The sequence below is a fragment of the Agaricus bisporus genome, assembly GCF_000300575.1.
Source record: "Agaricus bisporus var. bisporus H97 unplaced genomic scaffold AGABI2scaffold_11, whole genome shotgun sequence".
Classification (NCBI taxonomy): domain Eukaryota; kingdom Fungi; phylum Basidiomycota; class Agaricomycetes; order Agaricales; family Agaricaceae; genus Agaricus; species Agaricus bisporus.
Genome location: NW_006267346.1, coordinates 525,395 through 553,086, shown reverse-complemented (window position 1 = coordinate 553,086; position 27,692 = coordinate 525,395). Strand labels below are relative to the sequence as shown.

The following is a 27,692-nucleotide window of genomic DNA, read 5'->3' as shown; positions in this document are numbered from 1 at the left end:
ATCACGGATGGACCCGAAAAGTTGCCCGTCGTCAGTCAAATCGTCAGGTTTGGAGGATGCGACGTGCTGATGACATTTGTCTGAAAGATCTCAATCTTTCCTGAAGGGCATAGGGATGAATGTTATCTACCCGACGTCTCAGAGCCTGGTATGTTTCATCAATCCTTGTCCTTGTGTATGCATGCATGAATGTTCAAATGTTCAAAATTGAGCTAATGAGAGAAGTCACACTGCAGATTTTATCGTACAGCTCGATGCTTTCGCGTGGACTGGACTCCAAGGATCTATGCCCACCGGTGGTGATAAGCTCCGATGCGGTCTTTTATCCCTCATTCCTTTTCTGCGAGTGTCATTGGTTTCAATGTGAAAAGAAGTGCTTTGTAGGTGATGATAAGCAATAGGGTTTCTCGCCTAGTCACAGATATTGAGATGACAATCAACTATTTTCATTACTTTTTGTTCAACAGACTTCACAGCATTGTAGTATGATTAATGTTTGTTCTAACAGAGTTTGCAATTTACATAGCCGATTTGGGTGAGTGAGGACAAAGGAAGACCGAAAAACATGAATGATATAGTCAAGTAATTGCTGATAGAAACTTATGTGAGAACAAAGAGCGACACTCTTCTCACCATTGTATCTCTCAGATCTCAGTAAGGTCCCGACACCCATGGATCACTAAACACATATAGATTGGACGGTTACACAAGGCGCTGCCTGTATGTTTTGAACAAGGAAACTATGAATTTACAACAAAAGATTTTGAAGGGAGAGAATGAAAAGTCGAACTAATCCCGCGATAGGTAGAGGAAAAATAGGTATGAGCGGTGTTAAGTGCATTTAATGATGCTTTTTCTTCCGCGAGACATGATGTTTTTGGGACACCAAACTCCTGGAGCTTTTAGCTGAGATTCTATAAACATTGGCGCGCCAACTTCCACCACATTTCGTAGATGGGTCACCTTTACATCAATATCTATCAGCAAAACAACATCCGACAAGCCGAAGGTGAAGGATATTTTACCGTCGCAAGCCATATTGCACTGACTTCCATCCACACTAACCCCAGAACCATAAGATTCGATCTGGTTGCCGCAATGACACTCAACGCCATACTCAGTCGCGGCATAGATAAATCCATGGTCCGAACATTCAGCTACACACGTCGCCGCTGTCATACCTGGTTTAATTGTGAAGAATCCCTTCAACAACCTATCCGTTGAATCAATATAACACCCAAGGCTCTCCCAACCCTTTTATATTTCATTAAGAGCCAGGAAAACGAAGCAAAAGAAGGGTCGCTTACGTTGTGAGTGCTTGGATGGGTATTTGACGGGATATTTGAGAGAGTAGTGTAGACATTTAATGTCCAAACGCCGCCACAGCTCTTCGACGGGTCACCCATGCAGGGCAAGGAACACTCGTTCGGGGAGATGACATTCCCACTTGCACCATTGTTCGTAAGTGTGTTGCCACAGTAGCCTGTCAATCCCAGATATATCAGTGAATAAACTAACTAAACTCAGGACATACATTCTTGCCTAGGTACCACGGTTAGATATATGGAAAGCGTATGAGGTTCGAAGTACATACCCATATTCCACCCCAGCGAACGTATACCCAGCGCAAAGAGTCTGGCATTTCTCGGGTGTCATATCAGACTTCGAATAGGATGCGCCGGAGAGTGCCCGGCGGGGGCCAGTCGTCCCTTCTGCTACACAACCGACATACTGCCAGGACCCTCCGGTAGGTGTAGGTGCCTGAGTCGAGATCGAAACATAGGAGCTTGTAGTCCTTGAGAGAGTAGGAGTGGTTGAATCCTGGCCTGCGCTTGTTATCATCGAACTTGGAGTCTGCGTTGCACTTGTCGAGTACGTAGACGAAAGGTGCGTCGCGCTTCCTGTTGACATGGTCTCCGGGACCGATTGTCCAGGTCCCGCCTCTGATAAAAGCGTTTAGAGTTGGACACGTTCATGGTAAAAATGAAAAACTTACTTGCACTTCCGACGTAGACATTGTAATTGTCTGTCGTATGATTCCATATCAGCTTCGACCTCCCTCCCAGAAACACGACACGTACATAGATCCGGAGATGCATTATAAGTAAAATCAGACGGTGATTTGTTGATTATCCTTTTCCCATCTCTACTCATCGAAACAGTTATTTGTCCAGGGGATAACGGTAATTTAAGCTTATTGATGCCAGGATTAACCGTAAATTGTTGTGTCGAAGTCCCGCAAGTCAATGTGACTTGGCCTGACTGGGTGGCGAATGCAAGGGCCCAGAGAGAGTCCTGACTTGGCAATGAGACATTTAATGCAGATTCAAAAAGAATCGTATACGAACTTCGGCAAAGTTGTAACCTTGAGGCCTGGCGAGCGCATCGACGGACGCTGCTGCTTCTGCAGGATGAGGGCGAGCCCAGAAATAGATGACGTCCTGCTATATAATTATCATGAGCCCTCTTCCAAAGTAGGTTTACCTCCGGTAGAAAAATAGAAACATACATTGATGGCAGGATAATGACCTGTTTTAAATGCCGTAATATAATACTTGGAAAGCTCAAAAAAGGGAAGGTGTGAATAACCGTCTGCCCATGTCGTTCCCGAAGGCTGCACTCCTTTGACATGCCCAAAACTGAAATTCATGAACATTGAGCGAGAGTGCATTCAAAAGGCACACAACTTACTAACTGGATTCTCCGAAATCATTCCTGTGCCGGGTAAGATGAATTTCTAGAAATAAATTCAGAGCGGGACCATTTGCTCACCAAGTAACCATCTCAACCATGGGAAGCTGATCTCTCATTTCAATGAGTTGCTCCCAACGGCTTACGATAAGCCAGTCATCCCCACGTTGATAGAAGTTCTTGTAGTCATAATGGGTACTGATATCAGGTGAGTATCTGCGATAGCGAGCCCTGAGGGTGGGTACGTACAATATCCAAGGACTGATCGTAGCCGCATATTTGGTTGATGAACCCATCTGCGAAATATCTAAACAGATATTGATAAAATTAATCCCACACTCCGGGTCAACACTTACAGTAACGATCGTCCGCGGTCTGAGACTCGTGATCAATGGTAACAAGGCATCCTAAAATTACTTGACTTACAGTTTTATTCACATCGCCTTGAGGCCAGGCACAACCCCAGCTGTTTCCTCGTTATTAAAAGTGTTGTCTAAAAAAAGTTCAGCGCGCTCACCAGTACCAAGAGTCCAAGCAGTTCCAATTGCCGAATTGACCTTCTATTCCTTCAATGAAAGGCATTAAGTATCCGCCTGTTCTATCCTTAATCTCCTGCCAGCCCTGACTGCCTAGGCAAGCACCCAAAAAGGAAGATATGAGCGGGCGCCCGTCAACTTTAAACTGGCTTTCATGTTGGGCAAATTGATTGACAAGGTTGACAACAGAGTTTACGTCGCATGGAAACACACTGAAGTCGAAGGATAAGAAAAGCTTGACACCAGAGCCAGAACCAGCATCATAAGCGTTATGGAGCTGTTCATTCTCCCAATAATCAGAACCAAAGTTGAGCGCGATAGCGTCGCTTGTAATAAAAATGTTAAAACACAATTCGCAAGTTTCCCGACAAGACTTACACCCCTCCCGAACCTATCTCTTGAATATCGCTCTTCCAATCATCGATGGTGTAGTCATATCTTTGAAGGTGATTCAAATAATGTTGGATGGAACCTTCTAGGGTTGCGAATCGGAACTCACGTGTCTGATAAGGAAGGAAAGATGACGTCGTTCAGATTCGGACATAGATAAACGACGACGACGTACTTCCAACAATCTACAAGAAGTTATGAGAGCGAGTTGCAAAGAGAGGTATCATCTTAAACATACGTGGTGCATGAAAACATATTTGGGATCGCTGCGGCGAGGCTGTAAGGTTGAATTTGATCGTCTTGGTAGGAAATCCGCATATCCACGCGATTGAGCTTGCTTCAGAAAGAGGTGGGGCAAAAGGCCAGCCTCTGTGAGCCCCAGAATTGTCAGAAAAGAGATAAAGAACGGAACGGATCTCATTGGGGGCGAATGAGGACCGTGAAGCCAGGTGTACTGGAGCAATTTAAAGGAATGTGAGGAGCCAAAGCTGAACACGCGGTCGACTGATTAGAAGACGGTGAGGCGCAGAGGGCAGGAAGTACTTGCGCCACAGACGATGTTCTAAGAATTATATGGTCAGCGAAGCCACATAGGGGGATAGATATTTCTGGATGGCTGCATTGATAGATGTGATCAGCATTTAATCGCACCTGGTGACTTTGGGCGGTGGCACCGAAGTCGAGGTTTAGCCTGTCAAGGCCTGGGTTGACTGTTCGATATTCTTGTACAGATATGCTGAACCAGCAGCGCGATGGATCCACCGACGATTGAACTGAAATCCTTTCGAAGCTTCAGCGCCAAACGAGTGAAGAAGGAATGAGAAACGAGGGATGAAAATGATTGTATCCTCCCTGTCAGCAGTGAATGGTTTAGAGATAATGGACGGCCTTCACGCGCGCCCAATAGCCTATAGTGAGTCCATCAGCGTAGGATCATTTTGGCATTTACGTCAAGTGGGTCTGTTGGCATACCCACCAGGCGACACCATGCGGTTGTTGCAGTCGTCTGGAATTCTTCAATTTACGCCACTCAGTGATACCGACGCTTCTGCAAATAGAGCTGGATACTGGAGAAAGATGACTGAGTATAGTGGATAGGACTAGGGTCGTTGAGAGCGAGCAGTTCTGCCTCAAAACATGCATAATCAGGAGGGAGTTTATTAAAGTCATGATGTGATTTCGAGTGGTGCCGTCGGAGATCCACCAGAATTCGTGTAAGATGCAACGCGGAGGATTGTCAGACCAGTAAGTAGCGAAATCTTGGATGAATTCTAGAGGCCTCGGTACACCGTAACATAGATCCTCATCCACCAAAAAGAAGTACAGTTTGTTGAGATTCCAGAAGATATCAAGCACAAAGTAGCAAGTTTCCCATCTGCCATGCCTGGTCCAGCTTTTTTAACAGACGTTTGGCCGGTACTAAGCAACTGGATAGAGTAGTCAGGCCCAAGAGGACGTGATATATGCGTTTCAAATGTCGCGCTTGTCTGTTCTGTAACCCTAACCCACTGACTTATCCGTTCATCACAATCTGTTGATTTATTTCTTGTCACAGCCTTGTCCGCTTCACCAACTCCAACTTCCCTCCGTTCCTCTCCTTATCTATTAATTATTCTCCTTCTTTCCAACAACAGGACATGGCAGACGTAGCCACCGAGAACCCTACTGCATCGCCTGCGGAAAACGGTGCAACTGGAGACGACAGCGATAAAAAATTGAGGGCCATGCGCCAAGGTAGGATTCTCTGATCCAATTAAAGTGTACGTTTGACATTCAGATTCAAGTTGAATTCTATTTCGCCGATGCGAATTTGCCATTCGACAAGTGCGCGCTGATTGAACGTTATTTTTTTGGGATCAATATTCAAGCATTTTATCATTAGGTTTATGTGGACGCTGCACTCAAAAACACCAGAACACTGGGTCCCTATTAAAACTGTTGCTTCGTTCAAACGCATGCGGGAATTCCAATCCGAGGGGATTGATTGGCTGCTGCAAGCCCTTCAAGACAGTACTTTTCTAGAAGTTGACGAATCTAAGACGAACATCCGACGAACAACCGAAGTTGAAGAGCCCAAAAATCAGTTCGAGCGGAGCATCTATGCAGTACGTGTTCCTTTTCACGCGGAAGTAAAGCCAATGCAGATCTGATTCGCATTGAATAGAAAGGCTTCGGGGAAGAAGAGCCAACTCTCCAAACGCGTATGGAGGACTTCTTCGATAAGTACGGCAGGACTAACGCTGTACGGATGAGAAGGGATGAAAAGAAACAATTCAAGGTGAGCTTCCCTCTGTTCTACCTATCAGTCAACCAATGTGTTGTATTTCATCAGGGCTCCGTATTTGTGGAGTTCGCTGACTCTACTAGCGTCGATGCTTTCTTGAAAGCTGATCCAAAACCTACCTGGGAAGGAAAGGAACTCCTTACTATGAGCAAGTACGCCCTGAGGACCAATCTCATTCATTATCTCACCAATGTCCATTTCAGGGAGGAATATTGTGAAATGAAAATAAAAGAGAAAGGACTCACTGGCAAGGCCGCCAAAAATAGGCGCGAACTGATGACCCGCCCCCGCGGTTTCAATGCTTTCGTCGAAATGACTAAAGGCCAGGGTTCTGATGACAAGAAAAAATCCGACGACTCGCCAAAGGAGGTCTTCCTTGACTTCATGGGCACGAATCTTCTCATTAATAAGGACAGTGAGGGTAACGGTTTCGTCAAAGCTGAAGATGTGCCATTCGTGAAGGGCGCTACTCTGAAATTCGATGGCTGTGGTGGGGATGTGTCTTGGTCAGAAATCAAGGTAGGCTTCTTCGACCTTAAGTGAATGTAGATTGCTCAATGAAACATAGGAACCACTGAAAAGCAAATTCGATAATCGTGCTCCTTACATCAAGTACTCGCGCGGCGATGATTCTGGCCTTGTTGGCTTCCAAAAAGCTTTGTCAGAGGAAGAAATTTCTGTCGTAAAGGAAACAATCAAAACTATCAACAAGAAGCCCGTCACTTGGACAATACCATCCGGTTCGTCTCCTTTTATTACCGCATTCCTGTACTTTACGAGTTCTCCCTTCGACAGAGGAAGATGAAAAAGCTTTCCAAATTGAGCGTGCACAAGTTGCCGCAAAAGCTGCGTTGAGTGCTGCAAATGGGACATCCTTTTCAACCAGAGGAAGTAGAGGTGGTCGGGGTGGTCGGGGTGGACGCGGCGGACGAGGGGGCGGTAGGGGCGGTCGTGGTGGTAGGGGTGGTCGTTCGGGAGGTGATCGACAAAACGGCACCCCTAAGGATAACGCTACAACTAAGGAAGGAAAAGAAGATCAAGCACAAGCTGGAGAGAAGAGGAAAAGAGCAGTTGAACCCGATGGTTCACATGATGCTGGTGTGAGAGGTGTCAATGCTCCTCCAGTTTTAGCTAGTGAAAGTACTGCAAAGAAGGTCAAGACTAATGATGGAGAGGCAGCGGCAGCTTCATAGGTGGAATAAGGAGAAGGTGTTATTTGCTTTTGCTTATTTTTGTATAGTCATTTCATTGTTTCTTGGTGTTCCATGTGTTTGATATGTCACTGAACAATCAAAGATGAAAGTTGTACTTTGTATTACGAACTGAATATATGTGAATGCATCTTCCAACTCAGGTTCTCGAGAGCTAGTAGGCAACGAGTATCGATTATCATGGACACAAGTTGTAGTGAACTGGTCTAGCCATATAACTCGTTGAATGATTCAGACTGGTTCGGGCGAGCAACTTATGACACTATAGATAAAAACGAAGAATAGAGTTGGCACAATTGATATGCTTACAACGGGACTAAAATAGACCGAGGTTTATCCGATCATACTGTGATGCAATCTGGACTCGCTGCAAAACTCTGGAGCAAGCCCAAGTGAATATCCTTGGAGGAAACAATGAGGCTCCTAATTTATTGGAATGGATCCTTGCCCTCCAAACCCGACCGCACACCAGATCTGCAGCGGCCTACAGCCACAAGTAGCCTTATTGACTGAGAGTACCTGGTGAGACCAAAGAAAGAGAATGAATTCGAGTATGGATTCCATATATAGCTGTAGAAGACGTTGTTGTCGGAGGTATACATTGCGAGTTCAATATTACAAGATGATTAACATGCTAAAGTTTAGCTCTCATATCAGCGGCTTGCTGCTGGCCACGTCGTAAGATCGGTTTTATAGATTCCTATACATCATTCAGTATACACGTTCTATCTGCAATGTATCAACAACGTACCTCATAGACAGCGGACATCTCAGCATCGTTTATTGGTTCCGAATGGGCGCGACGCCAGAGCTGTTCGTAAACCTTTCCATCATAAATACCAAGGGCACTATCATCCTCTTATAAGCAAAAAAAGACATTTTAAGAAAAGTTAAGATAGACAAACCTATCCAATTCCCAATCCGTGTACCCAAAAGCGTCAGTCAGACCAATAGCTTCGGGTAATAGTTCCAGGCATAAGTTCTTGATAGTCAGTCTCAAAGAGCGGGTAACGTCGCCATTTCCTTTCGCGACGCCAAATACACCAAAGGACAACAAATCGACGACGCCACTTTCAAGTGTCGTCAATAGATACTAGTAAAGCACGATGTGAACACCCCTGACTTCACATAGTTTGAGGATGAACGCACCATTAGATACAATTTTTCCAATATCTTCACGTTTCTCTGCTTGTCCCCAATAACCACCGGTAATTCTTTAATCATCTCCATGACTCTCGCAGCTATAAATGCCTCTGTGACTGCTCCAGCTGTTCTTTGTGTTGCAGATGCATCGAGGTCATCTACATGTTGTGCTAACTCCCGAACAAGAAGCGCTGCTCGCCATTCAAGGAGTAATACAGCTGTAGCAGGATCTTGCCATTCGTTGACCGAAGGAAGCGAAGGCATAGAATAGTCACCAACAAGAAGTCGGAGATAAGCGTTGGATGATGAGAGGTTAGATACATCCTTTGATTTGAGGATATTTGTATACGATTTTTGTGCTGCCCGGATGACTTGTTTGTTCAGAACAAAGTTGTCACCCTCAAAACTATGTTTACAATAATGAGTTTGATTCAGCCTGAAAGAAGTCAAGGAGCCAACGCACGTTACAGTGGGAAGTTGATCTGCGTATAATGACCCTAAACCTGAAAATGCACTAAACCCATGGCCACCCATGGAACGTCGAGCAGTTTCAATATCTTGTATACAGGTAGTGGTTACGGTGATTTTAAGGCCACTTGTGATAGCATGCATCTCGGGGAGAAGGGATGTATCTTTCTGCTGTAGACGGCTGGACATGGCGTCAAACAATCTCGTCTTAATGAACGCGGTATGAGTTCATAGCGAGCCAACAGGAGTAAAAGTAACGACTGACCAAGACCTTTCCGAGCTGAATATAGACGTAGGCATGTGAGAGAATTGGCAAGAGTCGGATATGAACAGAAGGATAAGTTATGATTTGACGTTCTAAACCATCCGGGCCTTTCTCTCCTTGACGACGAACAGTAGCGTAGCGAATAGCTACGGTGGCAGCTAAAGGAGGAATGTATAGCAATGGACAAGACACAAAGGCAGATGGATATACCTTTGGCCATTGCCCATCCATTTGATCCTACCATGGTTGAACGAATGTATAACATCTAAGAAAACGATCATGGGTATAGGTTGATAAAAATAGTCGACGGACACTCACTCCGCCATAGCTCAATTTAGCGTGCGGTGGCTGGACGTACTTGCCGTCATCCGTGACCTGAGCAAATTTGGAAAGCATCTGAGTTTTAGGAATACGGACATGGTCAAAGCGAGCAAAGCCATGATCATTCGCAGCGAAACCTCCGAGAGCCTTAGGCCCAATACCGCCTATCACGATACCATGCATGTTTTCGTGATTTTCTGGAAAATAAAAGTAGAATCAGGTCCTAAGAATTGTATTTCGTTTACAGAATGCAAGGCATGCATACCTAAGGACCTCAATTGGACGAAGAACAAATGTGGTCCATGATCCACACCACCGAGAATTAGCTTGGCTTGAACGACGCCATGAGTTGCGGTCTTCGCAAGTGTGCCAATCCACCATTTAGTACTCGACAAGGTCGGGGAGTGGATCTCGAACTCTTTAGGCTCCGGAATATAAGTAGCGGTAGTTTCAAGGCAAGATACGTTCGAGCCGTGGCCTAGTTCTGTCTGCATGTAGCACCCAATAAGTCCGCGATTGGCGACAAGTGGTCCGTATTCCCTGATTAGTTCGGGAGATCCTTGCGACATGACAGGCGGTTGGAATGCTGGAGAGATGTATATCTTTGATCACTAAGAGAAACTTAGGAAAATATTGTTTTATACCTATATTATGCAGCAAAATGGGAAGTGATTCATCAGTGTTACTAAAGGCGACTCCGACTTCATGCTGGGACCAGTTATGGATAACTTGAAGCTCGTAAACACGGTTCATCATGGCGACAGCTCTTGTATAACGCTCCGCTCTGGTCTGGTAATGACTAGATATAATTCAGCATTTCTCATACACATGTCCATGCGCAGGCACGAACCGTTGACTCTTATCAAATACAGGATCACTGCTCAGTATGGCAACAATCCTCTCGCGAGTCTCCCATTGCGTACGTCCATCTATACGAGAATCTTGAGCGTGCATGTTACAAAGCCTCAGATATCAAAAGACGCACTGTGAAGAAGGTGGCATATCGAGGAGATATCTACCGAAGTCGTGCGTCGTGCATTGGCCATGTCGATGCCGTTTTGCGTGCTTGCATCATGGGTGGCAGACATGGTGGGGAGCAAACTATGTTCTGGAGAATAATCATGAGAGACTGTTCTAACCGGCGAGTCATATGCCGGATCAGTGATGGGCCATCAAACAGCTACCACAACCGATTGCCAACCAAACACCCACAGCTGCTGCCAGCCGGCAACTCTCTCACGGGTTCAGCAGCCTGACACGAGCACTGGCATCCTCTGGCATCTATGCACAGCTATGCACTTAGCTGGCAGCGTTCAGCAGCCGTTGCGCAACCAGCACTGTGCCGGATCGGCGGATACGTGGTAGTCATTTGGAATTGGTGATCTGCCAAGCCGCAGGCGTATTCGTTTCAGACTCTCTCAGGATACACTTGATGCAGAGACAAAGAACCAAAAAAGGACTATCAAGTTGGAGAACGGGCAACTCGGCCTTGTTTCTACACGAAAATCACCTCTACTTCAGTACAGTACTGCAAGTCTCATGAGTCCGTCCTCGGTCTCATGAATTTCCGTGTCACCCTCCTACTTGCCATTTCAGTGTAAGCTGATTGGTTTACTTACTCAAGTTGCTTACGTGCGTTCTCTTGGAATGTGAACGTTGAATGTTGTGGCTAATAATAGACATTTCCGAGATCCAGATTCCAAAAATGATGGCATATCGATATGGGTACCGGCCACAATATGGAAAGGTCTTCATTCAAGGACAGTGGAATAACTACCACTTTTTCTCTTCTGTCGCTCCTGACGTCTCCTAGTTCTCTCTTTATGTCCGACACCCTTGCATGGAACTCGCCATTCAACCTATTTCTATCTGTCTGAAATACTAGCTAGACGCTTCTTCCGTAGATATTTCGGTCGTCTGATTGATCTGTGAGTTCGGTCGTACATACAACTTCTTTATCTACTCACAACCTATTTATGTCAAAAGGGAAAACTCGTGCATTAGTACTCACAATAAATTCGTTTTCTCTCCCACCTGAAACCGCCCAGCTTTGCGATCCAGATTCCTTTCCTATCGAGTTCGTGCTCTTCCATTGTTTGAGTGGGTGGTAACTCTCAGGAAATGACCGGATGACTTATGATACTATTCCCAACGGTTGTGTCACGAAGAAAAATCATTGTGATGTCTCTAACGCGGTACGTCGTTAGATGTTGATACATAGACTTCACGTACTCATGGAATGTTAGAGGCCATCACTACCCTTTAATTGTCTATCATTCCCCGATATTTGCTGATACTAGATGATATATCTTCCCTTGTTAACATGCACGGGGTGAGTAACCTCACGGATTCATGATCCAGATTTTTATGACTCCAGCACGACCAACAACTCCTACTAGCCAACTAGTCAGCACGAAGAGGGAAGGAAGTACTTGTGCTGCTCAAAGTATTAATTCACACCTGCCTGCATTGAGCATAGTATTTGCTCTAGCTCTTAGTCATATTCTGGGAGGAAAATTGGTGTTGGATTGACATGTTGTTGTATGTACCTTCTGCGTTGTGCTACCATAGACCTCCAAATTATTGCTCTCTCTGCTGGCTGCCTAAAATATTATATGTCATAGATTCGCTTTGGCATTGTCGGATTATACCTTTGATTTGACAGATTGTGCTTGGCAGTTGTAATTTACCAGCTTTCTTGGCTGATCCTTGGCCTTAACTCTTGGACATACCTTGGCGACGAAGTATCATTTAAAATAGAAGTGATAGATTAGATTAAAGGTAACTTGTCCCAAGGATTATCCAGGTTTCCGTACCATGGAGGTGCGTAAAGAAACCAGTGAGAGCCATCGTTCAACTTGAATGGTTTTGTAGCGTGGTGGTACATCATGATATCGGTGCCGGTTTATATGATTACATGGTTATTGGCCGACATGGCGAGCACGACTTATGACTTATGCAAGGTCAAGAGAATAAGATTCAAAATTTCAAATCTTCGGCTGTTCGACGTGTGAATATCATTGTAGTACCTTGAGGGACAGGAGAGTGGTACAGCGTCGATCAACTTGCTTGAGCACTATATCTCCTCCGAGATATGTTACTGGCAGCTAACGACTCCAGGCCTAGCGGACTGGGTAGGGCTGTTCGCTGCACTGTCCTCGTCGTCTCTGATTGGTGAAATGATGGCTCGCCATGTGCTAAGGGCGTGAGAAGGACTGTCGTCAAACGGCAGTGAGCGGCCATTGTGGACTGCCTGCCCAGCCCCACTCAATTTTCTCCCCATTCATACCCCTTTCTCTCCTTAATCTTTCTTGTCTTGTCTTGTCTCGATACCGGATGGTTTCGTGGAAATTGGCCTTCGGCTTGAGTCTGTCCGCCCAAGCTTTTGTCCAGGGCGTAACTATACACCATGTACCAGGTCAAGATCCGTTCGCGGCGACGACAGCAACTGCTGCTGCTGCTGCCTATACAGGAGCCGCTGCTTACGACCCCACCACCCTCACTCCTCCACCAGTCCCTACCAATCTTAATAAAAACTTCCAACTGTCGGTCATTCCTGGCGGCGTCCCAGGCCTCTCAATCAAAGTACCTGGACGTTTCTTTGGGTTTTCTGTAGAAATGTCAGTCGTTGAGCAACTCTGTGAGTTCTGTCCTACCTACATTCTGTCTCACTACTGATGACGCTATTAAAGTTGGGAAAAACTCGTGCGTTTATATTCTACAGTTTGCCTGCCCTCCCTCTCAACACTAGGTTCCTCTTTAGCACTTTCATTCAGGTTCCTTTCCTGAACCTGATGGCCAACATATTGTCACGTTCAGGATCCTTCATGATTCGAGTGGGTGGTAACACTCAAGAAACTGCCGAGGTGACCCATGACTTTGATGCCTTTCCCAATGGTCGTGTTATGGAGAAAGACTTGAGCGGTGTTACCAATCCGGTAAGTTATCATTGTAAAAGTACTTGAATACTGATCCCATACAAATCTAATAGACTCAAACGCCGCCACTTCTCATTACTCCCGGATACTTGGCGCTACTGGGTAATATTTCTTCGCTTATGAACATCGACTGGTACCTTGGTATGGTTCTGACCTCTTCCCACGGCGGCTTGTACTTACCTTGTTATTTTTCAGGTATCCCATTCTTTGATGTAGCCAATCTCAAACTAGATATTGTCGAGTTAGGACAACAATACCTCGGAGAACACCTTATTGGTATTGAAGTCGGCAATGAACCCGATTTCTATGTCAGCCATGGTCATCGTGCTGAAGGTTACGGTCCACCAAATTATGTGGATGAATTCGGCCAAGTAGTCAGTGCGATGAATAATGATGCCAATGCCGCCAATCGAAAACTTCTTATCGGGCCAAACGTAGACTTGAATTGGAACATCCAAGACGTTTGGGACACTGGCTTCGTCGATAGATATAACGAGAATCTTGTTGCCCTTGCTGTTGAAAGGTCCGTCCTTCGTTTATCCTTCCTGATCTTCAATCAATGTCGCCTTGGCAGATATCCAACCGACAACTGTTTTGCCCAGTTCGGTTCAGGAACCCCAAGAAATGCTCAGGACGAATTCCCAAACTATCTTACTCATCAATCTGGTCAGGATATGGCGGGCCCTTATCTTGCTTCCACAGCCTTTGCTCAGACGAAAGGGAAGCCGTTTTTGATGTTTGAAACCAACACGGCTTCCTGTGGAGGTTTCGCTGGAATTTCTGATGTTTTCGGTGCTGCTCTCTGGGCTGTGGATTATGCTATGACCATGGCGCATAGCAACTTCAGTGGCATAATGTTCCATTTTGGTGGTCAGAACGTGTTTTACAACGTATGTCGATTGCATTTCAAATGGTTGATCTGATGACTGATCTGTTGTGTTTAGCCTTTCACTCGTAAGCCCTCGCTAGAATGCACTTGTCGATAGATAAACTGAGATGGTTTTCAGCTCCTCCTACTAACCAATCCGCTTTCCACCAGTGGACTGTGGGACCCATTTATTACTCTGCTCTTGTTGTGGCTGAGGCTATTGGATCTTCCGGCAATGCTCAAGTCATCGACCTTGTAGCAAACGGCGGAGAACTTCTCACTCCGGCTTACGCGATCTACGAGAATGGACAACCTGTTCGAATGCTACTAGTCAATTTTGTTGATGACCCTTCTGGAAACAGCGATATCACCGCTAGTATTTCGGTCGGTGGTGGCCAGACTGGTGTTCCTGGCGCTACACCCGCTTCGGTCAAAGTCAAGTGAGCCGATAACTTTTTGCTCTATTTCCTGAGTTAGAGAGTTAAACTTTATAACTACAGATATCTACGTGCAGGGTCTGTATCGCAGAAGGGTAACTATACCTGGGCTGGTCAGGTAGGTTACTTTGATTACCGGGTTCAAGCTGTTTGTTGACTTTTTTCAGACTTGGGGTGATCACTTCTTTTCCGATGGTCGCCCCGTTGGCGAAGAGCAAATCGAGACTGTCAACTGTGATCAGAATGCTGGCGTTTGCAATATCCCTGTCCACGCCCCATCAGTCGCACTCGTTTTCCTTAGTGATGATGCACAGACTGAAAATAGTGGTCAACCCTCTACGACTTTCGCGACTACTGCAAGAACGAAGACTTTTAACACGGCATCGGTTGATGATGCAGTATTGGCCACATCTAATGGAGATAAGGACGCAGGATCTAAATTGGGTAGCACGAGTAAAGGGAGTGCTAATACTGCTCAAGGAATCTCAGCACATCTACCTGGATTGAGTGTTGTATTGTCTTTGGCGCTGGGTGCTGTGATCTTGTCTGGAAAGAGATGGTGAGCATTGTGAGGACGGACGAATACTAATACTGGTGATGGACTAGATGGCCTTTTGTCCTATCATCGCCAGACACGATGGACTTATTTCTTATGTACTCCGCACAACCAGCTATATCGATCTATTTCATCTAGCCAGTACTTTGTTTCTGCAGGATTTTTTAAATAATACTGTGCCTCCAGGACTTTGTTTGGAATGTTGTACAGTTGTAGCCTACATCGATAGAGACAATCATTGTCCTGAGCATCACGAAATAATCATTATTCTTGATGTGGGTCCTTTTTTGCCCTCGTAAATGGCACGATTGAGGTCTCTCTTAGTGGGCCGGGACCTACTCCAGTGATTGCTTGGCGCTTGGCACTGATTGCCGGCTGGAAAGCGCACCCGGCTGACGGTGATCCCAACATGTTGATGATGTCAATTGTGACTGCCCTGAGCTGCTGCTTCCTTCACGCCTCCATCATAGTCTGCTTCAAGTCTGCTTCGCGTTAACTGATCCGGGCTAATATTGGACGTTCCGAACAACAAAAATCATGAAAACCTCAAATATACATACTCTACAAATTCCTGATATGTCGCTGACCTCCAATAACGCATGTTCAACCTACTTTTCAAGAATGAGGGCTTTTTCTGCTCGGGTGTCCACCAGCCAAGTCTGATGCCAAAGTAGGCAGACGGCCTTACTTATTAGTCACAGATCAAAGCGCGGGGCGGGTCAATAGGAGGCTCAAGACTGACACTTGCGGGTTGCCAGCCCGCACCTTAATTTTCTCGTTGCAACTCCTCCTTTTCCTCTCCCTTTTTGCTATTCTTCTTTCTATCGTCAAGTGTTTTCGCGATTTTGCCTCTTATGGTCTCCCGGAAGTTTGCCTTTGGCCTGGGCGTGCTCGTCCAAGCTCTTGGTCTTGCCAAAGGCGATGTAACCGTATACTATGCCCCTGGACAAAATCCCCTTCAAGCGACTGGATCGGCGGCGGCAGCAGCAGCGTCTTATACGGGTGTAGCTGCATATAACCCAACGACTCTCACTCCGCCTCCTGTTCCTACTGCTCTTAACAAGAACTTCCCTATCCAGCTTGTCCAAGGCGGCGTCCCAGGCCTTTCAATGCAGATACCCGGCCACTTCTTTGGCTTTTCAGTGGAAATGTCGGTTGTTGATCAGATCTGTGAGTTCAGTTCTATAAGTTGTATCTTATGTTGCTCACAATATGCTTCAAGTCGGCAAAAATTCGTGCGTTTCGCTACTCAAATTTTGCTCGCCCATCTCATCTTAGGCTTCTCCTAGCACTTTCATTAATGTCCCGTTTCTCAACTTGATCGCCAATTTAGTGGCACGCTCAGGCCAATTTATGATTCGAGTGGGTGGTAACACTCAGGAAACCGCGGCGGTGATCTATGATACCATTGCTAACGGTCGTGTTATGGAGAAAAACTTGACCGGTGTCTCTAACCCGGTACGTCGTCGTAGTAAACCAAGCTCTTTACTGTTCTCATGAAACTATACGATAGACCCAAACGCCGCCCCTCCTTATCACTCCCGGATACTTGGCGCTTCTGGGTAATATCTCTTCGCTCATTAATGTCAACTGGATTCTCGGTAAGTAACGACCCAAGTCCCCCCATGGTCTCTTTCTCATTGATATCATAGGCGTTCCTTTCTATACCCCACCAAACTTCCAGCTAGACATTGTAGAACTAGGACAACAATACTTAGGGGAACACCTCTTCGGTATTCAGGTCGGAAATGAACCCGATTTTTATGTCGATCACGGTCACCGCTCTCCAGGATACGGGCCCCAAGACTACGTGAATGAATTTGGCGAATTGGTTAGCGCGATGAACAATCCTGCCAATAGCGTCAACCAGCATCTTCTTATTGGACCAAATGTTGACCAAGGTTGGAATCTTCAAGATGTTTGGAACACTGGTTTTGCCGATACATATAATAACAACCTAGCCGCTCTTGCTGTTGAAAGGTTCGTTACGCGTTTCTGCTGACGGGCCCTGCATTGACGTCACCTTGGCAGATATCCAACAGACAACTGTTTTGCCCAATTCGGTACAGGAACCCCAAGAGATCCTCAATCATTGTTCCCCACATATCTCACCCATCAATCAGCTCAGGATATGGCGAGCCCTTATCCTGCTTCGACGGCCTTTGCCCAGACGAAAGGGAAGCCATTTTATATGATGGAAACCAACACGGCTTCTTGCGGAGGTTTCGCTGGTATCTCCGATGTCTTCGGCGCTGCTCTCTGGGGTGTGGATTATGCTATGACCATGGCCTACAACAACTTCAGTGGTATTATGTTCCACTTTGGTGGTCATAATGTGTTTTACAATGTACGTTGATCACGGTATGGAAGCTGTATGATACTGACTTGTATTCAGCCTTTTACCCGTAAGCGTTAACTGAAATGAGATTGCTGATAAAGACACTGAGATAGGCCTTCAGCTCCTCCTACCAATCAGTCCGATTTCCACCAATACACTGTAGGACCCATCTATTACTCTGCTATTGTTGTAGCGGAGGCTATCGGACCTTCCAACACTTCTCAGGTACAAGACTTGGGAGCGAATAACGGCGATCCCAATACTCCAGCTTACGCGATCTATGAAAATGGGCAACCTGTTCGAGTGTTACTCGTCAATTTCATCGATGACCCGTCCGGAAATAGTGATGTCACTAGCGGCATTTCGATTGGTGGTGGCCAAACGGGTCTTCCTGGCACTACACCTGCGTCGGTTAAAGTCAAGTAAGCCAATATCTACATATCTTCTTTTCCTGGCGGAGTAAAACCCGATAAACATAGGTATCTTCGCGCAAGCTCCGTTTCACAGAAAGGCAACTACACGTGGGCCGGTCAGGTACGCTAATTAATATGGCTCATTCTACCCATTGCTTAAGTATCTATTTTATTCAGACTTGGGGCGAACAATTTTCTTCCGATGGTCGTCCGGTTGGCGATGAGCAAATTACGACTATTGACTGCGACCAGGGCAACAACGTCTGCAATATACCCGTCTATGCCCCATCAGTCGCACTCGTTTTCCTCAGTGATGCTGCACAAACTGAAAATGCCGGTGAACCCTCCACGACGTATGCTACTACCGCTAGAACGAAAATGTACAATACTGCAACAGTGGATCCTGCTGTTTTAGCGACGTCTAACGGAGCGAAACAGATGTCGTCGAAATTGGCTAGCACGAGTAAAGGAAGCGCTAGTGCTGCTCAAGGTATAAGAGCACAACTACCTGGATTAGGGGTCGTGCTTTTCATAGCATTTGGTGGATTAGGACTGTTGGGAAGGGGATGGTGAACCTTTGTAGAGGATGGATGAAACACTGATCAAAGTGTTTTGGGGTACGTCAATCACATTTTGACGCACGGACATTCTTTGGATCACTCGGACGCCATTTAAACAGACTTATTCTGCTTGACTCTCATTCAGCTCGATATGTTGATATATACCAATTTTTGCGCATTCTTACGTTTGACGTATACTTTTCTTTCCTTGACAGATATTCTTGTTAGCAGCGTAGTTTTGTATACAAGCTTGGATTTTTTGTGTTCCCTCCATAGAACCGCACAGCACTTGATAGCTAAATTTCAAGCTCAAGTTTGACCGAGTTCACTGCCCGATGTCCGATCAGATCAAGGATCAATTGATCATTCATCAAACCTTTACAGGCTTAGACGCTATGTCCATCCTGAAGTGAACTCCAGGTGAACTCCCATCCTTACAGAACTCACCCCTCTTTGTCTGCTCTCAAATGGCCTCGAGTGACGTGCGCATTTGTTATTCTCTGTCACCCCTTTATGCTAAACTTATGCGACACCTAGGATATCAGCAAAGCCATTATTGCGGCCGCTACGGGCACGTCAGAGGGTAGCGGACATACTCTATCCCAATTGAAAACTTTGGTATCAACAGCGGGCATCGCTGATTCTCTTGTGAGTGGAATTAAATAGCTCCTCTCCTTTCCATGACATGATTCAACGCTAAGACGAGGAATAAAATTTTAGGATGTTTTGAACCTCTTGTCTGTTCTGTTGGAGTGTAAAGACCCAGCGGCTAGGGATTTAATTGCGGTAATGGGCGAATGCAGTTCGGCAAAAGAAGTCATTATTGCTGTACAAGAGGAGACGGAGAAGATCATTAATAGATTGGAGGAGGGCGAAGATGATGGCTGGGAGGATGGAGACGGAAGCGAAAAAAGTGACGAGATTGGACTAGTGGAAAGGTTCATTGAGTTGATTGGACTTTATCGTGCAGGTAAAGTTGTATGATAACCCCTGAAGGAAAATTGCTGACCATGTTCTCGGTATGCTGTTCAGCCATCAAGAGGCTCAAGTTGAGGAAGCGAACGGCATCAGAAACACTCCAACCTCTACTTTCTAACTTACGACGGGCGATGGAGGCAATTTCTGTTCGCGTCAAGTCTGATGATGCCAAGGTGCTAATGGGTGATATAGAAAGCATGGTATCCGCGATGTCAAAATGGGTAGGAAATCTGCCTACGATCGATGATGAAGAGTCCAGGAAGTGTCGGGTACGTCTATATGCGTTTTTCAACGCATGATTATGCAGAATAACGCCGCCTAGTCACTATTGAAGTCAGTGCTCGACGATGCTTTGGTGTTGTTCAGACATCACTTGGGATATGATACAGCACAGATGGCTTTCGAAACATGCTTTCCGAGGCTGGGTAAGAGTGGAGGGAAAACCCACGATGGCGAGGGGCGGCGAATGGTTGAAATATACGCAGTGCGTATCTCGGCAAAAGTGAGATTTGCGATGTCTGAAGGCTAACGGTTCTTTAGTCTGCATACAAAGATCTGGGATACGCATCAGAGCAATTATTCTCCTCACCTACCACTGTGTCCATTATCCTCTTCGTACACGATTGGATATCTTCGTCTACGGCGCTTAAAGCGTCCCGACTTTCACGTTTCGTACCTAGCATGCTCACAATGCTTCAGCCAACTTCTACGCTTCACGATGACGCGCTAGCCTTCCTCTTACTGGTCCTACACCGGAATCAGGCCAACGCCGCAGACGAAGTCTCACCTGAAGTCGTGACGACAGTGCTACCACAACTCATTGTCCTCTCAAGCGTGCACCCCTTACCTGCTACGCGTCATCAAGCTTTCCGTGCCTTGTCTCTTCTCCTGACATCCGGTCCGTCACAACTTCGATTACAACTCCTTGCAGACCTCGTTGCGAAATGTGAATATCCTCAAATGCGTGTCGCAGCTGTAGGTCTAGTCAAGGACGCTGTACTTCAAGCCCTCGATGCTGACCCCTCTAATTCGCGGAACGCGTTTGGTTCAGCAATGTTCATGAGGATGTTTGGTCCTCTCCTCTTCCGACCCAGCCCGCCAGAATTATTTGACACGAAAATCGACCTCGAGAACTTCATGGACAGCCCAGAACCGAAACGAATCACGGAAGTGCTGTCATTGTATTATGTAGTTCTATTACGGGACAAAAGCAATCTGGTGTGTGATCCGTTTCAACCCATCATGACTATCTTAAAACGATTTTTCTCTTTCACAGACGGGAGTGAGAGATAAAGATATATTGGTGACGATAGAAAAGAACCTCCTCCATCCTTTGGCAAGTTGGCTTGCAACAATCGAGGATGAAGATCAAGCAGAATGTAAGTGCAAAAATTATTTGATTTTCGATTTCATTCTGCGATACTTACGTTCAATGACAGCCACTCATGAAACGATGCCTTTAGTCTCGCTAAAGCTGGGGCTGAATCGGATTGAGGAGGCGAAAGCATCACTGCGAAAATGAATTCCAAATCCGATGCCTTCTAAATTGGCCTGGGATTTGACTACTTGCATATTTTGGAGCGTCCATTCAATCTTATCAGCAGACTACCGGCAGAAGGTCCGATTGTCAGCTTCTCCCTCCATCCCCGACGATCAGTGACGACATCATTATTATACCTTCAGAGATTAAAGGTTCTGTGTCACATGGTGAACACTAATTGAGTGGGTTTAAACCGGTTACGAATATGCACGCATATTCTTATCGTGTCGCATTATCATGTGGATTCCTTAGTTCAACGCAGTGGCTGGCATTTCTTACGCTTCTGTGTGACCAATAGCTTCTCACGTCGAACGGTATAGAAAACTTGTGTTTCTGTGGCTTCCGGTCGATGCAGATACTACTCACGTTGCTAGTGTGGGGAGATATCGAACCTCGGATGGTGGGGTGGTATTTAAGAAGCTTCTTAATCAAGTGGGGATCGGTCAACTCATACGCACACCTGCCACTATCTACTCCGGCTCTGATTCATGGAGAAAATCACTGCTGCAGATACCTCGAAAGAGTCGATTGAATCGGTGTCGAACTTTGATGCTGCGAAGGACCTACAAAAACTGGGTTACGCACAAGAGTTGACTCGGGTATGTGATGAACTACTATTGTAGAAACAAAGCTCGAGTGCATATTATTTGTGCCTAATACAGACGAGGGGATTGTTACATATCCTATTTAGTGAGTGTAAACAGTATTTTCTGCTTTTCATTTCGTGACAATCGAATATCTTCAGTGACCCTAGGTTTGTCGTCCCCCAAGAATGCGATTCTCGTCTGATGTTCACGACTTAAATATCGGTACGCAGCAATAATGGCCGTTCGTAAGTCTTATGGACGCCTCCGGTAAATTGTATTCCTTGACACATAGGTCACCAGCTTTTGGGCTCTCTGCACCAATAGCAACTTCTCTGGTGGCAGGCGGACCTACGGTAATGGTATGGGGGTATGTGACATAGCTATATCTCTTCAACTTCAGCTCTGAGCTGAAGTAGCTTCTTGATGGTGTCATTGTTCTGTCAAGCACTGGCTCTGTCGATGGCGGAAATTTGTTCAAAATATCCCACCGCAGCCGGCGCTTATTATTGGACGTATCGTCTTGCAGGACCACGCTATGGATTGATGTGCTCTTGGATAAATGGGTGGTTGACTATGGTTGGGGTTTGGACCATCAGTTTATCGGTTACCTTTGTATGTCACTCCCAACCCAAAAGTATCTGATTCCTCTAACCTGTCTGCATTTATTTAGGGAACAGCGCAACTACTGGTCGCAGGTGTCGGTATCTACTACCCTGAATGGATAGCCACAACCTGGCAAACTTGTGCGTTCGTTTGATCTATTTTGACGTTGGTCCGGATAATCACCGACAAAACAAAGATTTGATGTTTCTGGCTGTCACCGCATTTGCTACCGGGTTCGGCATTTTCTTTAATGAATTGCTGCCCCTCGCAGACGTATGTCGTTCTTCCCGATTTGGCTAGTTCGGTCTTGTAATGTGTGCCGCCTTGATAGGTTCTGTCAGCGGTATGGACGCTACTCGGAATGATTGGTGAATCACTTCGATTCTATGGTAACACTGAATATAACGCTAACTGAGTCATAATCTTTGGGGTTTCGTGTATATAAGTCATGCTCATCTGTCTTTCTGTGAAAGCTGCTTCTGGTCGTAGACCAGCGTCCTTCGCTCTTGGTGCATTTGACCCTTCTGCATCGGGCTGGACACCAGGATGGTCATTCTTCATAGGGCTACTTCCAGTAAGATCTTCCCGTTATCTGGCGTATTAATTGGCTAACAGCATTTTTAGTCAGGTGGAAGCTTTTCGTCCTCATGTTCTTCGAGGGAGCGCTCATATCATTTTACAGCTTATACGTATTCTGCTATTGGAATGAGTCTGTCCTGATTAGAGCACTCGAGTTCTAATGAACTGACGATAGTAATCTTCACAGTCGCAAGCATGTGTGAAGAGGTCAAGCATCCTGTCAGACAGGTACCTCGTGCCATGGCATGGTCTATACCTGTTGGCTTCCTGACAGGCCTTTTCTTTATTCTACCCGTGGTTTTCACGTTGCCCGATATCAGTCTCCTACTCAGTGGTAAGTTTTGCCACGATCGGAATCCATATGAGCATTTTAAAAGGATATCAGTTTCATCTGGACAGCCGATTGGGATTCTATTCACGTCAGTCATGGGCTCTCGAAGTGGAGGCTTTGGCATGGTGAGATTGGAAACACGCTCATAATAACAGCATCACTGATGACGCGGACGTCTGAAACTCAATTTGACAGTGGTTCATAAGTGCGGATAGTTCTCCTCTGGTGCGGTTTATGAGCTCTAATACATTTCTTCTTACAGTTTTCATGATTGGCATTTTCTGCGCAATCTCAATTTGTTGTGCTGCTTCAAGAGCTACATGGAGCTTTGCTAGAGATAAGGCGATACCGTATTCGAAATTCTTCGCTAGGGTCAACCACGGGTTCCTTGAAGGCGTCCCTGTAAACGCCTACTTATTATCGACTCTGATCCAAGTGCTTCTAGGCTTGATCTTTCTCGGATCTAGCGCAGCGTTTAATGCATTCGTGGGGGTGGCGGTTATCTGCCTTGGCGCCAGTTATGCAATGCCGGTGTTGCTGTCAGTCCTTAACCGTCGTCGGGAGATGCATGATGCCCCCTACAATCTTGGGCGCTTCGGATACTTCATTAATGGCTTTGCAGTCGTGTGGGTTATGTTTGAAATCGTGCTTTTTTCTATGCCGGCGGTGATTCCAGTGACATCAACGAGTATGAGTGAGTATAAAGAATACCTTCTTCTGGGGACTTTTTGTCTGAATACGCTTAGACTACGCACCCGTTGTGTTCGTTGGATTCGCAGTGATGAGCGCTGTATGGTATATTATCAGTGAGCAGCTGACACCTGCTAAGCCTCATGAAATGCTCATATACTCCCCAGATGGCAGGCAACACTTTACAGGGCCGCCTATTCTACACGAGGCCTGGGCGCAGAAAGATAAATTGAGCCAAGATGCAGAATCAGAAGCTCATACCACCTAGGTCCTTAATCGTGATTTATGAGCTTTTTTATATTTGTATGTAGTGGTATCTTCTTTTATCAACCCTACTGTTCGCTTTACTGGTCGCTACATAAAATAAATAACGTAAATCCAATACATTTAAACTACAAAGCTTCCGCGGTCAGGCAGACAGCTTGGGTATTACTTTGGTCATTTGGTCGATAGTGATAAATTGAACCCATGATTCGAGGGCTTTTGCGTCTTCATACCATACAAACTTGAGGTCGTCACATCCACGGAAGAAAGCCACGCAACATTGATACTCTTCTTCAACTATCTTTGGGGGATCAGTCCCGCGGGCAACGCCGAGCTTGGCACGATATAAGCGGAACTCCCATCCTGTTAATGCATGTCCGTCGGCGGTGGCGGATTTTTTGTCAACGTCAAACTCAAGACGGGCCCAATCAAAAGCAACACTTTGGCCAATAGCGCGCATGTACGCAAGTTTCAAACTAAGGATGATATACAGCCTCCAGAGGAGGTGCTCGCTTGTCTCCGCGCTGGTGATGGCTGTCAGTTCGGTGGGTGTCAACTATGCGAATTTAGTCCAGAAAGAAGAGGTTGTGCACGACTTTATCACACCTTGTGTTGTTGGGACTCTATATACGACGCCAGTGGAAGTTGAGCCGGCTGTTTATAATGCTGGATTCCAAGACCGATATTGATAACCTTTTTCTGGTACCCCTGCGTCATTGCCATACCGAGCAGTGACTGATCCTTGGCAAGGTGATAGCCAATCATCGATGAGAGGAATTTTTCCGGGGGAAGGTCATCCTAATCGATTGAAATTTAGTTCGGATTTGAAGATCTGGGCGTTTATCATACCTGTTCTATCCAGTGTTTACCGTTCTGGCTCATGCAGTCCCGCCACTTTGACCTCGGGATTCGGCGGTGGCGCATCATAAGGAGCGGGAGCATCGAGAGGAGCAGATCGCCTGGATTTGGCGGAGGTGAGTTGGCATTGCAAGAAGGAACACGATGGCAGCCTACGAAAGTTATTGGCATCGTTTGGAGCCCTGACAAAGTTCACGCCCGGTATGCATTCTGTTACGAGTTTGTAGCATTCGTTGTATTCCTAAGACTGGTGAGCAGTGGGAATGTCGTCTGAGCGAGAAAGCTCACTTCTAGACTATAATCACGATTCAGTGTGATCATCCAAACGAGAATTGGGCATTCGAAAGCTGTGCCCAATGCTGCCATCTGAAGGAAATGTAGGGTCAATGGAAGACGGATGGAGGGCTTATATGTGGCTTATATGTGAGCAGTTCGGGTTATGAGCATTGTAATGCCAATGAGATCCACTACGCTGGCGTGTGACCGTGACAAAGTAAAGTATATAATATGGGCCTTACCACGTTTACGAGTTGCCCAACTAAGTTGTTCCTGTTCCCCTCACATAAATATTTATTTGCAAAGCGAGAATGGCATAACTTCAAATACCACCTCTTGCTCCTTTACTGAGAATGAGACCCCAACGATGCAAACTCTGCTGTGATCCCCACCTTCAGCAAGGCCTTCTTCCCTGATTGTTGTCCCTGATAAAAAGACCACTACGTTACTACGTAGTAACATGGTTGCTTTGTCTTTTGTTGAATTCCTCGTGGCGGCATGGGCGTTGTCTCTAATTGCCTCTCTCGCCTCTCTCGCCTTTCAAACTCACGTCTTCTGTACGAATAGCAACCCGGTTAGATCACATCTGTAAAAAATCTGGCAGTGGAGACCTAAAGAGTCGTACGGGCATTAACCTGGTCCCAAAAATCCGAGTTCCACACTCATGTGCAATTGCATTACACACCCATAAAGAGGGCCTGCGTTTTTCTTATACTATATGGGCAGACTTGTTGCCAAGCTAGAATTGGGTTCACAGCCTTTGCCTTGTTCTAGCAACTGGGGACAGAATCACAGCTCAATTGTCGAACTAGTCAACCGTCACCACCTCTACAACGGTATGACGGTCTAATCGTGGCGAGTCGACTCCGCCAATAATAATACCTTCCACCGCTTGATACTCGTCGCATATTCAACATGGCTAACGGAGGCCATGCTATTATCATGCTGTTTTCGAATTCATCAAACATCGCCTAGAAGAATACCGCGCATCAACCATTTTGGGTTCACTATTTGTTGCTAAAGCCATCATATTGCTACTAACTGTTTTCTTTCATTCCATAACATTGTCTTACTTCAACTGACTCGCTCTACTGGAGTCATCACGGGCTCCATTTTTCGGCCGTAAAGCCCGGTTGAAAAGGATCGTAATTCCGACTCAGGTTCACCGAGCAGAGGTTTTGGTCGGCTTAGGGTTCAAGGGTGAAACCTTCGGGCGGGAGGAATACGCGAGACTCACGGACCTTTTATCAACTGCGCCAGAGATCAATACTTTCAAAATTTCTAACGCCAAATCATGACAGGCGGAACGTGAATCGAAATGTTGCATAAAGTTGATCACCGCTACAATAGAGTGAAATGGAATCATAGGTTGACTGCTCCGAGTCTCGGAACAGTAGCAACTATTCGCCGGTAAGATGAACCCTTTATTGTCGAAGACAGACAAGGTTGCGTTTAAAGTTCGCCGTTGTTGTTGGTTTACCACTAGAAAATCGTGGTGGGCATTCCCTAAAGCGCCTAGACCGCCCTTGATGCCTCTGTCCCAACATACCTCTGCGAAAAACGTTTAGGTCGAAAATCCGCTCCCCATAGGCCACCTTCGCCAGACTTGGAAAAGCCTGGCGTGGAGAATCATGGCGATTGGGAGGAACCGAATAGCCACAGTCCATGACTGGTTAGCGGCAAGGACCCATGAGTTGTGACATGATGTTGCAACATGCTTCTTGTGCGCCTCTTCATTGAGGTTTACACTTCTCGGAGATTATTTTTGAAATGCGATATCACGTTTGCTATTACTATCGCGTGCCCAGAGTTTAATTCGAGTTAGACGCTGACATGAAGAGTAGTGAACATTCCGGACACTTTTAAATGGACACGAGGAAAGTGCGGTTCAGTGATACCACACGAGGATAATAATTCAATGTCACCTCGGGTTTATGGGCTTCTTGAGAATTCAGGGCAAAGGGGATATGACCGATCCTTGAAAACCTAGTGAAGTATAACAAGGGACAAAAGGAATTGACAAACGTTGTATCTCGTGATCGGCCCATCGAATTCAGAATATTTTGTGGCACGGAGCTCCAATGATGGACTTGTTGTCAATAAATTTCACAGGTCTTTGACATGTGCCAACTTTTGTTCTTTATGAAAGCGGAGAACATGCGAGAATGCTTCAGAGAAAACACGGTCAATTTTTCCTAGAAATTCCTTGCAACATTTGGAGAGGTTACAGCCTCAAGATGCTTTCGCCCGAATGGAAGATAGTCCGAGAATGATTTCGCAAGCCATCGAAGGGTGATCGGAAAGATTTTTTTACGGTGGAGTCGGAAGGAGCTCGAGGTATGTGCGACGCAAAGGTAAGTTTCTGGATTAGACTTTTTTTGTACGGTTTTTTTTTTGTGACATTCGCTCTTTCAACGATGCGTCCTTTCTGATGTCATACTCCACCTGTGAAAGGAAGCAGTTCCTCCGTTTCTCTTATTTCTTTCTGTTGTTATTTTCAAATCTTGCCAAATTTATGGTCTGATTCGTAAGGTTAGATTTGCGGATGAACGGCCCACCGTGTTCCG

General features: G+C 45.9%; 7 protein-coding genes across 7 annotated transcripts; 5 read left to right on the top strand and 2 right to left on the bottom strand.

Annotated features, from left to right (window-relative positions):
* Window positions 1-779: 779 nt before the first annotated feature.
* On the bottom strand, window positions 780-3,948 carry AGABI2DRAFT_210268 (hypothetical protein). Its single transcript, XM_006455672.1, has 15 exons — window positions 3,856-3,948; window positions 3,606-3,665; window positions 3,209-3,553; window positions 3,118-3,157; window positions 3,048-3,066; window positions 2,941-2,998; window positions 2,773-2,889; window positions 2,692-2,715; window positions 2,510-2,639; window positions 2,349-2,444; window positions 2,082-2,295; window positions 1,993-2,026; window positions 1,729-1,846; window positions 1,026-1,254; window positions 780-963 (listed from the first exon to the last, which is right to left on the bottom strand). The coding sequence occupies exons 1-15, from the start codon at window positions 3,933-3,935 to the stop codon at window positions 842-844; spliced, it is 1,686 nt and encodes a 561-aa protein (XP_006455735.1). The 5' UTR covers window positions 3,936-3,948; the 3' UTR covers window positions 780-841.
* A 1,221-nt stretch (window positions 3,949-5,169) lies between these two features.
* Window positions 5,170-7,249, top strand: AGABI2DRAFT_195118 (hypothetical protein). Its single transcript, XM_006455671.1, has 8 exons — window positions 5,170-5,351; window positions 5,402-5,441; window positions 5,500-5,722; window positions 5,782-5,895; window positions 5,950-6,053; window positions 6,105-6,420; window positions 6,470-6,641; window positions 6,697-7,249. The coding sequence occupies exons 1-8, from the start codon at window positions 5,255-5,257 to the stop codon at window positions 7,092-7,094; spliced, it is 1,464 nt and encodes a 487-aa protein (XP_006455734.1). The 5' UTR covers window positions 5,170-5,254; the 3' UTR covers window positions 7,095-7,249.
* A 391-nt stretch (window positions 7,250-7,640) lies between these two features.
* On the bottom strand, window positions 7,641-10,421 carry AGABI2DRAFT_227257 (hypothetical protein). The gene is made up of 12 exons (XM_006455670.1): window positions 10,295-10,421; window positions 10,160-10,238; window positions 9,954-10,108; window positions 9,575-9,895; window positions 9,307-9,506; window positions 9,199-9,253; window positions 8,989-9,146; window positions 8,719-8,930; window positions 8,262-8,661; window positions 8,018-8,205; window positions 7,864-7,960; window positions 7,641-7,812 (listed from the first exon to the last, which is right to left on the bottom strand). The coding sequence occupies exons 1-12, from the start codon at window positions 10,395-10,397 to the stop codon at window positions 7,747-7,749; spliced, it is 2,034 nt and encodes a 677-aa protein (XP_006455733.1). The 5' UTR covers window positions 10,398-10,421; the 3' UTR covers window positions 7,641-7,746.
* A 2,156-nt stretch (window positions 10,422-12,577) lies between these two features.
* Window positions 12,578-15,404, top strand: AGABI2DRAFT_195117 (hypothetical protein). Its single transcript, XM_006455669.1, has 10 exons — window positions 12,578-12,949; window positions 13,002-13,014; window positions 13,073-13,247; window positions 13,301-13,388; window positions 13,443-13,770; window positions 13,822-14,137; window positions 14,192-14,201; window positions 14,255-14,555; window positions 14,616-14,670; window positions 14,720-15,404. Exons 1-10 carry the CDS (start codon window positions 12,646-12,648, stop codon window positions 15,113-15,115), a joined length of 1,986 nt encoding a protein of 661 aa, XP_006455732.1. The 5' UTR covers window positions 12,578-12,645; the 3' UTR covers window positions 15,116-15,404.
* A 558-nt stretch (window positions 15,405-15,962) lies between these two features.
* AGABI2DRAFT_210255 (hypothetical protein) lies at window positions 15,963-18,432 on the top strand (the record flags this gene model as incomplete). The annotated part of the gene is made up of 8 exons (XM_006455668.1): window positions 15,963-16,282; window positions 16,398-16,566; window positions 16,622-16,709; window positions 16,761-17,088; window positions 17,140-17,459; window positions 17,556-17,868; window positions 17,926-17,980; window positions 18,037-18,432. 8 exons carry the CDS (start codon window positions 15,963-15,965, stop codon window positions 18,430-18,432), a joined length of 1,989 nt encoding a protein of 662 aa, XP_006455731.1.
* A 454-nt stretch (window positions 18,433-18,886) lies between these two features.
* On the top strand, window positions 18,887-20,919 carry AGABI2DRAFT_187913 (hypothetical protein; the record flags this gene model as incomplete). Its single annotated transcript, XM_006455667.1, has 7 exons — window positions 18,887-18,901; window positions 19,140-19,332; window positions 19,416-19,666; window positions 19,720-19,881; window positions 19,938-20,615; window positions 20,674-20,776; window positions 20,837-20,919. The coding sequence occupies 7 exons, from the start codon at window positions 18,887-18,889 to the stop codon at window positions 20,917-20,919; spliced, it is 1,485 nt and encodes a 494-aa protein (XP_006455730.1).
* Window positions 20,920-21,601: 682 nt separating this feature from the next.
* Window positions 21,602-24,549, top strand: AGABI2DRAFT_187912 (hypothetical protein). The gene is made up of 16 exons (XM_006455666.1): window positions 21,602-21,627; window positions 21,683-21,691; window positions 21,755-21,769; window positions 21,825-21,891; window positions 21,941-22,136; window positions 22,195-22,267; window positions 22,324-22,400; window positions 22,459-22,495; window positions 22,574-22,714; window positions 22,810-22,836; window positions 22,894-23,040; window positions 23,092-23,162; window positions 23,233-23,242; window positions 23,300-23,731; window positions 23,784-23,843; window positions 23,895-24,549. Coding segments are annotated over exons 1-16 (1,464 nt in total). The 5' UTR covers window positions 21,602-21,626; the 3' UTR covers window positions 23,996-24,549.
* The last annotated feature ends 3,143 nt before the right edge of the window (window positions 24,550-27,692 follow it).